The sequence below is a fragment of the Physeter macrocephalus genome, chromosome 4, assembly GCF_002837175.3.
Source record: "Physeter macrocephalus isolate SW-GA chromosome 4, ASM283717v5, whole genome shotgun sequence".
NCBI lineage: Eukaryota > Metazoa > Chordata > Mammalia > Artiodactyla > Physeteridae > Physeter > Physeter macrocephalus.
In genome coordinates, this window is record NC_041217.1 from 62,461,088 (window position 1) to 62,473,348 (window position 12,261).

The window sequence follows — 12,261 nt, forward strand, 5'->3', positions numbered from 1 at the left end:
TGTTTTCCCCAGTCCTTGTCATCTCTTAGCAGGACTATTCTAATAACTTCCTAGTTGAACTCCCTTAGTCCATCTTCCACACTGCTCCCAAAGTGAACACTGAAATCAGTCAAGTTATTCCCCTACAGGGGAAGTAGCTCCACTGAGAGTTTTCACTGCCTTTCATATGCTAAGTATCTACTTATTATGTGACCTCAGCTCAGTGCCAATTCTGAGACCTGTGATGGCATCTCTATTTCAGAGTTAGAGTGCTTCATTCCTCTTCTAAATTTTCAGACACAAACAACTACAAGTAGGGTGACAACTACTGCTGCAGATGTAAACACAAAATGCTATGTTGTGGTAGCTAGGCTCTAAAGCCAGCCCCCAGTGAATCACACCCCCAGTATCCACGCCCTTGTATAAAACCACCCCACGGTGAACCTGGCCTGACTTCTGTGACTCACTTCAACCAAGAGAATGTGACAGAAGCGATGTCAGTTTCCAATCTCTGCCTTAAGAAGGCTGCTTGGGCACTTCTGGTAGCCTTGGGCAGCCATGTAAGAAGTCCACACACCTTGCTAAGGAAATCATGTGGAGATGTCACATGGGAGAATAGGGGCCCTGAAATGTCCTGAGGCTTTATGGAGAGGGAGCCCCAGCTGTCACGATGTCCCAGGTAAGCCCACCTTTCAACCTTCCCCTCCAAGGTGCCAAGGAGCTGTTCTGGATGTGTTATGGGGCCCCAGATGACTGCTGCCTCAGCTGACATCATGTGGAACAACAGAACCCCCAAGCTGAGCCAAATCAATCCAAAGAATCGTGAGAATTAATAAAATGATTGTCATTTTAAGGCACTAAAGTTTTGGGGTGATTTGCTACACAGACAACAAACATCTATTATTTCCGATCTACTCTCTCCTTGAAAGCAGGAAGTGTGTTACATACCTCTAGGGCCCCAGTACCTAAGCACAAGAACTGGCATAAAACCAGGCCTTATAATTTATAAATAAATTCATCTCATAGAAAAACAAGTTATTTGAAAAATACCACGTGACCGATAAAATCTTTTAAAACCTTTTACTGACTGAGTTAAATAGCGTCTTCCAAAAATTCATGTCCACCCAGAATGTGACCTTGAAATGCGTCATACTGGGTTAAATCCAATGACTGGTGTCCTTATAAAAAGGCCATGTGACAACAGAAGCAGAAATTGGAGTGACACGGCTACAAGCCAAGAAATGCTAAAGGGCTACCAGAAGCTGGGAAGAAGGCAAGGAAGGATTCTCCTCTACAGCCTTCGGAGGGAGCCCTGCTGACACCCTCATTTTGGATTTCTGGCCTCCAGAACCATAAGAGAATAGACGTCTCTTGTTTTAAGCCACGCAGTTTGTGGTAATTTTGTTGCATCAGTTACAGAAAACCGATACAAACCTGGAGCCCTGGAGTGGGCAAATCTAACAGGCTCCCTGGTGGCTGACTGATAGGCTGAAAACCACCGACAGGAATCATCTCCTCTTCTCCTGTTCCTCTCAGTTATAATTTAATTATTTTATAGTAATTTAATTATGACACTTGCAGTTTATGTTCACAAAGCATCCCACAAACGAATCTCGTTAGTTTTCCCCCAAAGAATTAGCAAACAGAATTACAGATTTTCAGGTTATAAAGAGGTGAAAACCAAATATGTTAGTTTAACTGATTTGCCTGTGTGACTGGCCTGGAAATGCAACTTTAATGCCCGTCCTTTGGATCCCAGGAGGCGTTTAAACTGAAGTTCTGCCTCAGGCCTTCTCAGCTGTTCCCCAAACGCTCCAAAGCCCCCCTCCCTTCCAGCTCCCCGGCCCCCAGCACCCGCAGCGGCCCCTGGCTCCACCTCGTCCCCTGGACAGCGCTGTGGGCGCCCGCCCCGCCCCTACCTGGGGCAGGATGACTTTCTTCAGCTGCTCCTGGGTGAAGTGCCCCACGTAGGCCTCCAGGTGAGACAGCAGCACCGTCCGCACATGCTCCTCATGCACCTCAAACAGCCGCAGCAGCACGGGGATCACCCGCGCCTGGAACAGGGCTGGCGAGAGCAGGCAGGGGGCTCCTCCCCTCGCACCGTCTTCTCCCCAGGTCAGACGGAAAAACAACTCGTCATTTCGGTGAAAGGAGCACGAAGCCCAGTGCAGAAACTGAGACCAGAACTTCACACACGTTCTAAGTGCTCTTCTAAATTCTTACGTCCCAAACCAAAGGGAAGTGCTTCTTTTGACCCCAAATTACTCAAGGCTTAACTGTCTTAATCACACTCCACCTTGTAGAAGTGTTTCTGAAATACTCTATCATACTTAATGTACTATTTACAAAGAAACCTTATGTTCTAATAGAATCCTGAATCGACAGCTCTTTATATATTTATATCTAATCAATGAGGAATTTCATATACTAGATTCAACGGATATGACTGTTGCAATTTTATCCACAAAGCCAGGAAGTGTGTTAAATGCTACAACAAGAGTTGGTGCTGACAGACCTCTCCTTCCTAGTAGTTATGGTAGGTTATTCAACAGAGACATGCATCAGAATCATTTGGGGACCTTTCAAAATACATATTTACCCATCCTTGCTCTGTCCCAGAACCAGTGGATCAGGCACAGGCAAATTTTTAAAAAGCTCCCCAGGTGATTCAGATTACCATGAAATAATCTTGCACTGCTCAAATATGGACTAGTAACTCCCAAACTCCGTAATTACCAATAATACTTTGAAAAAACAATTCACCTTTTTTGGGGCCAAGGAGGTAGGGAAGAAAACTCTTAACAGCTACTGGCTCTGCAAACACCAACTGATTAAGCAGAAGAGGCACCAGCCGTGAAGCTATTAATTCCTCTGACAGGCAGCTGACTCTGTCCAGGAGGAACCTGAGGGCAAAGAAGGAAAGCCTGGGAAACTGGTTGTGACACTGCATCAACTCACTTGTACAGTTTAGACACATGCAGCTTTATTCCACTTCCATCAAAGTGATGAGTCTGAAATGTAGCTAGAGAAACTGTAGCTAGGTCAGTCCCCAGGTATTTAAGAAAAACACAGAAGGTGTGAGGCAAGGCCATCTAGTCAGTACATACACAACTCCAATCCAAGCTAGGAAAATTTTTTCACAAACGGCCCCTCATTAATAGCAAGAGTGTCTTCTTTCCATGCTAATAAGCCAGAGGCTTTCTGGTCAATAAAAGGTACTTTCTCAAGTTTAAAAGATGTAGGATATTACATTATCTAAAGTTTCCACGGTAAACAAAATACTAGCTTTTGTTACTCAACTTATTAAAACAAGCTATGTACAAGCACTTAGTTAGGAAATACACAGATATCAGGTGTTGGCAGTAGTAACACGCCACTACACAATCACCCTGAGCAGGTAATCCTGCCTCCTCCTTAATCGGGAAACAGGCCCCACCATGCTTTATCTCCTGCAAGCCCCTCGGCCACTATCGACAAACGGGTCCACACCCAAACTCACTCCCAGCTCCTTTCCAGGTTCCATGAATGCAAGGGCTTCCTCTTATTGACGGTCACCCCCACTGAGCCATTGCCCCAACACCCCCTTCTCCCCCAGGGCCATGCAGCGACAGTCCCCCAACACAACTGCATCTTCAACTCCTCCCTCACTCCCCCACCAGCTCCCTCCCCTCAGCCCACAAACACGCTAACGTCTCTTCCAGCCTTAAAAACATCCTTCCTAAAAAGAAAAAAAAAATCCTTCCTGGACTCCATTAGCAATTCTTTAGCAATTCTATGTTCCTCTTCTCCGAGCTTTTCAGGAGATTTTACCCAAAGTCCACTTTCTCACCTTCCACCCACTTCTCAGTTCACTGCAGTTTGATTCGCTTTGCTGAAACAGCTCTAAGACAAGGTCATCAGTGCTCTCCTGACTGCTAAGTGAACAGGTATCTGTTGACTGCTCCTATCTTTCTGAAATTTTCTACTCCTTTGGAATACCAGCCTCCTGGCTCTCTCTCTCAATCTCCTCCAACCACTGCTTCTGTCTCATTCATCAGCCACTCCCTCCCCACTGGCCCCCTTACAAGGTTGGGTGCCCCAGGGTTACATTTGGGCCACTGTCCTTTTCATGCTACCCACTTTCTATGGGACAATGTCACCAACTACAGGCTGATGAAGCCTCACAGTCACCTCTAACTCATCAGCTTAAGACCTCTCTCCTGAGCTTCAGACCCATCTGCCCAAATGCCCACGTACATCTCTACCTGAAGTCCCACAGACACTTCAAACCAACACACTGAATGCCAAATTCTTCATTTTCTCTGCATGTAGGTTCTGTCCTCCAGTATTCTCTAACTCTTTTGGTGATAATCACTAAGGCTTGTTGGTCTGTTTTAATATTTCTTACCTGTGTCTTCTTCACTGTACCATCACTGCCCTTACATGAGGCCTCACATCTACTACCTGGCCTACTGTAGTCTACCAACCGATCCAAGTCTTATGTGAAATAAACCTGTCCCCTCCATAGAAAACAGAGTGATCCACCCAAGGAGAGACAGCCATCTCACAGCCCGTTTTCACTCCTTTGACGGTTTCAAGGCCTGAAGTCCACTGCTTACCAATAGTGTCAATACTCCTAACTGCCAAGTCCAAGGGTGCCCACCCCTTACCCTCCAGCAGGACCCAAGCACTCATCCATTCCTTGCACAAGACACACTGTGTCTTGCCTCTGTGCGCCTGTTCATGTTGCTCCTCTGCCTAGAATACCTCTTCTCTAACCTCCTTCTCCCCCGTCCTCTGCTGTTCTCAGGATAACCCCCTCAAGCTCCATCACTGTTTAAGGGTTATCAGTCTGTATCTGTTTCCCTCACCAGAACTATCCATCTCAGGGCCTAGAAAATAGCCTGACGTATAGCAAATGTCACTAAACTTTAAGAAAACAAATGTCTGACTCATCCTCTCTAGGACACCTGAAGTGATTACATGGACTTAATCCAAGTTACTGAATTTTAAGGCCTGAATTTTCTAAACTTACTTGAAAAATTCAGCTTTTTCCTCTTCACTCTTCAATGTTAAACTTTTCAAGAAATTCACAACTTCTAGAAAATCATTCCTAAATGCCAAAAACAAACAAACAAAAAATGCAGGACAACAGATTAAAGATGGCGTGTCAAATATTGAAGCCATAACCGCAGACCACACCACAATAATATTCAACAAAGAAACACTCCCCTGTGCCACTTGGAAGATTCTATTATAACTAAGTAGCTTATAAGACAAATACTATGGAACAAGTCCACAGGGAATTTAATATTTTAAGAATATCAGAGATCTGTCAAGAGGATACACGCTTAACCACACACACATGTGCATACACAAACGCTAACAAACACTGTGGTTTTAATCATCATCATAATCATCCAAATGTTTTGTTGTAATAGGATGTGGTTACATGAACTATCCTGGGAGAAATGGTATTACCATTACAAAATAGTTGCTGATTCTCAAGTCTCCTTTGGTGAAAACTATTAAAGAGGGCTGGGGAAAGAGGAATTTCTGGTACAAGTCATAGGGATCTTCTCAGTTCTCCCATTGTAGTTGTCTGGTCACTTTTGCAGCCAGGCAGGGAAGAGGGTGAGAGGAGTGGTCAGTTTCCTGCAGGGTCTCCAGAGAGTCCCGCGGCCACTCAGCTCCAAGCGAACATCGCCCCTGGAAAGGAGGCTTCAGCAGCAGCCTGCAGCCCCCGCCAGGACAGCTGACCTCCTGGGTCTCCACTCCTCACATTGATACCTGTTTCCCTCTGGCTCAGCGGCAGAGAAAAAGCACAAATGCCTTAACTGAAGTGCAATCAGATTGGCTTGGCTGCCTCAGCGGGAGCTGCTGGCCCTCCTCCTCCTGCTGCCGCCTCTGGCCGGGCTTTCCCCTCACGTGTAACAATCAGATTTGGGGGCGAGGGAGCTGGTGTGTGGTTTTGGCTTCCCTCTCCCGTCTCTGTTTAATACACAATTCTTACTAAAGAACTCTTATCACACACAGTAATGAGAGCATCTATTTACTGTAAAGGATTCTTCTTTGTAGAGATTCTATACCAAGATAAAGTATCACTATGAATCACCCAAAAAGACATGGAAATACCTTGGTTAAAAGACTCATAACGGGAAAGGTTTGAACAGTTTCCCTGGAGCATAAGTGACAAAACCCTTGTAACTACAAGGAAAATACCCCCTCTGCCTTGTTTAATAATATACCCCCCCATCCTTAGAGGTAACTGTCCCCCTCCAGGGATAATATTAGCTTTCCCTTCACTCTGGTTTCTCTCAGGCTTTCCGACTGCAAACACATAGGATTTTTAGTTTCACAACTGACATAAAATTGATTTTGCTAATAAAAGTCATGAATGTGGAGTTAACCTGCGCAGAAGTTCTGTAGTCATGGAAATTAAAAAACAAAGGACACATAATTAAAACTAACCTGGAAGAGAGGTTCAAAAACATCTCTGAATCCAGCGACAGTATTAAGAGCTACACTGTGCCCTCCCTCTAAATTGACTTCTTGGCTCTTCCATCACGTATCACTAAACAAAGAAAACAATCTTCTGCCTGAAGAAAAATAAGCTCATTTCCACGCCCCCACCCAAGTAAAATTCAACAATAACAGACTCGTATCACAATGGCAGCAAAAAGGAGAGACCATGTTTATTAAGTTCCTCAATTAACTTCCAAATGTAAATCAATGGACACAGCCTAGCTTCTTCACATTCAGAAGCCCTAAGTAATCCAGCTATAATTTCTAGACCCAGGCCTCCATGACAATTAAGGAGTTCGAAAACTTCCCATCTGTGATAGGAACCTGAGAGGCAACCCAATTTCTCCCTCTATTTTCCCATGTGGACATGATTCACTCTCTTCTAATAATGAAGGACAACAACAGCAGCAAAAGGGACCGCATCATTTGGTCCTCCAAAACCCACCGCTGGAGCGTCACCTACAAGAAAGCAGGCGGGCATCAGTGGGGAGCAGCCAGCGTGTCACACCAGGCACCCTCACCTGAAGAAGTCATGGGACAGGAGGGTGCAGAGCGCTGGCCGACAGTTTGGAATGGGATTCAGCAAAGTTGAGTGCAAGGTCTGTTGAAAGCTGGAGAGAACATCCGCTGAAACTGAAATCCAGAGCGACAGTTAGTTTCCAGTGCCGTCTCCCTCTTTTCAGGACCTCTATAGCTGGAGACTGACGAGAGCAAAAACCAACCTGTAAAAGCCCAAACAAACAAAGCCCTGGCTGTTGCTGAACAGCTTCCTGCTTGCCTGAAGCCAAACTCCTTGACAGGTGTAGAAAATTGTCCTGCCAACACATCCAAGCCCCTGCTCACGTGCCTCCCCTTGGAAGCCCTCTCATTTCCTGACTGTCAGTTTAACTCAGCTCAGGCCCAGAGGAGGAGGTTTAATAAGCGGCAGGTTTGAGGGCCTTTTCAACCAAGCCTCCTCACCCACAGAACACAGAAAGTTATCTGAATGACTATATTTTCAATTCTCTCGGGGGTGGTACATAATTGCCACCATTCTAGACACAGTGAAGAACAGTGAGTTCATCATCCACCAAGAATGCCTTAGGGTTTAATTCTCAAGTGTTTAGGCTGGGACAACTCAGAGCTGACAGCTGAATGGTGCTTGTGACTGCAGAGCACTGAGTGAACCGGGAAGAAGAAACTGCGTTAGAGCTGCAGCAATGTGAGATATAGGCCAGTAAGGGGCCTAATGGGACATGGACCCCAGTACACTGAAAGGGTGGACAACTGAAGGCCTGGAGTGGCTGGAGGAGAGTGAAACAGGCTGCCAAGCATGCCGCCAGAGAGCTCAGAAGAGACCTATGTGTTCAGTGGCCTGGGCTTTGAGGGCCAACAAAAGAAAAAAGTAATGAGTAAATGAAATCACAAAGAAAAAAATCAAAAGGACTTTGAAAAAATAAAGATAAAGAAACGTTAATCTTGATTTAGAAATTAAGAAAAAACTTTGAATCTTACTCTATTCTTCAGATCATTACATATACATCAATAACAGCATTCACTTACTTATTGGCTGGCTTGATAAAGAATCGTCTTTAGACCATAAATACCAATACCAATTAATAAGATAATAACATATGATATTCATAGCCATAGTTCAAAGTGCTTCCTACTTAAAATTCTTTTAACTATGCAAAGTAAAGAAACCCAAAGCTTCTTCCCTCACTGCTATTAGGATCTGCCCTAAACAACTTACTTGGTAAGCAACAGCTCCTTACTATGATCAAAGACTGCAGTTCTTTGAATACACACAGAACAAGCCATGGATGATTTTCCTACTTATTCTGTGGATGCAGTCGCATAACTCCAACTCACCCTGTTCACTTAAGATTGTGAGCAAACTTTCCACCAATGTCCCAAAAGAATAGGCATCCCGAGCATGTCCGTGTGACTCTGGCAGAGTTGTGAATTCTGGAAACTAAAAGCAGTAAAGACCATTAAAACCAGAGGATCTGATTTACAAACCATTTCTACTTTTCTCTGAAGCACTTTCTCCCATTTTTGTATTCATTATACTCAAAGCCAACTACATACTACTAATTTATAGGCTCTTAAAACTATTAGTGAATAGAATTTATCAAAGATACTAATAATATCAAACAAGGGCAAAAAGAAAAAAAGGTCAGAATATATGTCTGTGGCTTTCAAAAATATTTTTGACTGCAAACCAAAGAAAAAAATTATCATAATTATCATTATCAACATATGCACATACATGTATAAATACATATCAGAAACAAAAGTTTCATAAAACAGTACTTAGCTTTACTACCCTAAATGTCCAATGATATTTTCTATTTTATTCTTTTTCTCCCTTAAAATGCTGGTCAGGACCCCTAAATTGATTCAAAACCCACAAATCATCAGTTTGAAAAACACTACTATATATACATAGTACTGATTTGAATAAACCTGACTTATTTCAAGTCTTAGGTTTATACTTAAGTTTATAGTTGGGTTTGTATTTTCTGTAAAGCACACTAAATATGATTTGGGGGTCAATGTCTATAGTGGTTAAGAACAAATTTAGAGAAAGCAGCTGCTTTTGAATTTACTGATAAATATACTTTCTTTACCAGCACCATAATATTAATAATTGCTCTTCCTTACATCTTGGAATCGCAACTAATGGCCCGATAGGCAGATGACTGGTTGAGTGAAGCACAGAAAAGGGCTAGGGTCTTGCTTCCTCAGCTCTCATGGCTTCCTATAATGTACAAAGACTTACCATGAAATAGCTATGAAGCGCCAACCCTGATCACACTGAGGTACCTCTTATTTTAAGCGCTATCATGGGTGTCTATATGACCAAAAAATGTAAGCTGAGTGTCAAGAAAAAGGCTTTCTGCTGTGATGATACAATAAGTCTTAGAAGCCTTCAAGGCCAGAAGAATTTTGAGGCGTCTATAACTTAGCAAAGAAAGAGGTGGGCAGAGGAGAGGTTTTTTAAAGTTTCATACTCAGTTACACTAAGAAGCCTTCATTACATCTGAAGCGTATCCTCTTACCATCTCTTCAGGAGGGATAGATGCTGGGTCTCTTACTGACCGAATACTCCTCAGAAACTAGACAGAGAAATAAATTAAGGAAAGTGATTCAAGCATATGTTTGGTGAAGCAATCTCTTACATTAAGTTACAAAAGCAAAGAGCAATGGAAACAGCAGCAATGAAACCTTCAAACCAATGCCACACATTAAATGCATAAATTTAAAATCTTGATAACTAAAAAATGTAGATACGGTACCTGGCATGGCACAAGGCTTAGTGGAAAATAAATTACCAGTTCCCTTTCCTTCCCCCTTCAGTTGGTTTAACAGAAACCCTCTGGTGTTCAGAGGCATCTCTGTAACTGATTTCCTTATAAGGAAATTAGAAATACTTCTTTCTCATCCTGCACAGATATTAACAAATAAAAGGCTTCTCTAGCGGAGAACAAATCTATCATTAATCTGCTCACTGAGTCAAGTCAATCATAAGGTTTGCTGTCACATGAGATATATGAGGACTTCATAAACTACAGAGACAAAGCCAACATCCACAGAACAAGTACATTCATTCACTGATTCAAAGACTATTTTTCAAGAACTTATATGTCCCAAGCGCCATTTAGGGCACCAGGAATACAAAATGAATGCAATAAATCCCCGTCCCCAGCCAGGTGCTCACAACCTAGAACGTAAACTAAGAACTTCAATAACGTGTGCTGGCTGAGTGCCACGGAAAGCCAGGAGGGAACTACTCTTGTTGGGTAGGGAACGCCTGGGGGAGAGCTTCATAAAGAGGAGACTTAGCCAGATCCAGACTTCAGCTAGGCATCAGCCAGATCTTACATCCTGCAGAGAACCCAGAGGAAGAAAGGCATCCCAGCAACAGAATGGCACACAAAGAAAGAAGAGGGTGAAGGAGGACCACCCATGAGAACACAGCGGACTGGAGTGTAGCTCAATAACTGAGTGGTATATGGAGCTAAAGGTGGCTGGGGAGGAGCCTGTGAAGGGCCTTGTATGCCATGGTAAAGAATCTGGGATGAACCCCACAGGAAGAATTACGTCCTGGTATACTAATTAGATGTCAGCTGACTTCTGAGAAGAAAGTGATCAACAGGGGCAGAAATAAAAAAGGAATGTCTTCGTGGTGGAAGGAACATTTGAATTGAGCCAGAGCCCCTGAAGGTGCACATGCAGCAAGGCCCCCATGTGGAAGCTGCACACAAGGGAACAAGGGAAATTAGGCCGAGCCAGGAAGTCAGGGGGCCACCTCATCAGTAAGTCAGGGAGCCACCCTGTCAATAGGGAAATTATGACGGGAGTGGTTTTTCTGTTTTAAAAAGAGTTAAGTCTAGTGGCAACATGCAAAATCGTGAAAACAGGAAACAGAACAGAATAGCAAGGTTGCTCAACCCAGGAGGGAAATATGTAGATCTCAGTCAGACAAAATTACTGTTCAAGAAGTACCAGAGGCAGCAACAACACAGCCCACTAGGAGGAGCTGAGATGCACAGCTCCTAAGACATGATGTATGACTCTGGACAACTTGAACGACTGTTCAATGAACATTTCTAATGTACCTAATATGTGCCAGGCACTATTCTAGGTGGATATATAAAGATAAGTATACGAGACTATCACCCTCAAGAAGCTCAACCACTGGTAAAGAAGACAGACACATGAAGGTAATTTCAATATTAAACATTCAGTGGGAAAATTAAGTACAGGTTACTACAGGAGCACAGAGGACGGGCATTTAATTAAAAATTTGACCAAGCCACTCTACCTCTTTCAGTCTGATTCCTCAACTATAGAATGAGGAGAAAAGAATAAATGACTCCTAGTCTCCCCCTGGAGAGTAAAATCCCACAATTCTATGAATATGAGTATTGACAAAAAAGTCAAGTCTCTGAATCTGAGACCACACTAACATTGAAGGAAAGTCCCCAGGGGAGAACCACACAGCAAAATGCTATCAAATTCTGAATAACAAAGAGGGCCTGTCACCTGGCTTACCTCTGGTGTGGCCTGAGGAACTTTACAGACTGTTTCCATTCCTCCCAGCTTCCAGTGCCCGTCTTCACTCACAAACACAGACGATAAACAGACATTGTTGTGTGTGAGGTGTCCCTGGAAAAAAAGAACAGGAAGAAGATTGCCACTCCAATTTTCTGAGTAGAAGTTTTAAAAAACTAAGTACTCATTACCAAAAAAAAAAAAAAAAATTATGGCAAGTCTTCCTACTTGTGGCATAATAAACAGAACTACAACTTTAAGGAATGACAAATTGAATGAGGCTGCTTAAACATTATGAGGTTAGAAAAAAGGGAAAAAACACAATAGAAAGGCTTATCTCCCCCTGCCTGGTGAGGCAGGTTAATAAAGATGTAAAAGCCACTGCACAGATATCACACAACCCCATCTCCATGGGAGTCAGGAGATACAAGTGTCCTTAAACATAAATTTGCAAGTCTTTTTAACCTACATTGTAAGCTTCAAATGCCTTTAAAGGTACAATTTATCTTTGCTCCCATAGGTTATTGTATTAATTTTCTCCTCTAAATTCTTTCTCACCTACATTCTATCACGAACCCAGATCCACTTCACCTGAAATCTTGTCAGTAGGCATTAAAAAAATTCTGCCTGAAGAAGAGGAAAATGGAATGATAAGGACCACCAGAAATATCCCACAGACCACAGAAGAGCCAGATTTAAAACTATAAAAAATAGTACAGTCAAATAAATGAGAGGGAA

At 43.1% G+C, this 12,261-nt stretch overlaps 1 protein-coding gene across 11 annotated transcripts in view; it reads right to left on the minus strand.

Moving 5' to 3' along the window:
* Positions 1-12,261, minus strand: part of SCYL3 (SCY1 like pseudokinase 3) — a 39,816-nt gene that overhangs the window by 11,293 nt on the left and 16,262 nt on the right. For 5 of the 11 annotated variants that reach the window (XM_007102042.4, XM_028488699.2, XM_028488697.2 and 2 more), the window contains exons 4-10: positions 11,524-11,637; positions 9,528-9,584; positions 8,335-8,437; positions 7,005-7,116; positions 4,994-5,071; positions 2,743-2,882; positions 1,899-2,086 (exon numbers count right to left, since the gene is read on the minus strand). In XM_007102042.4, coding sequence (XP_007102104.2) covers positions 1,899-2,086; positions 2,743-2,882; positions 4,994-5,071; positions 7,005-7,116; positions 8,335-8,437; positions 9,528-9,584; positions 11,524-11,637 — 792 coding nt within the window. Of the gene's footprint in view, positions 1-1,898; positions 2,087-2,742; positions 2,883-4,993; positions 5,072-7,004; positions 7,117-8,334; positions 8,438-9,527; positions 9,585-11,523; positions 11,638-12,081; positions 12,151-12,261 lie in introns of all 11 variants that reach the window. The other 6 variants (XM_007102043.4, XM_028488700.2, XM_007102040.4 and 3 more) reach the window with 4 other exon arrangements.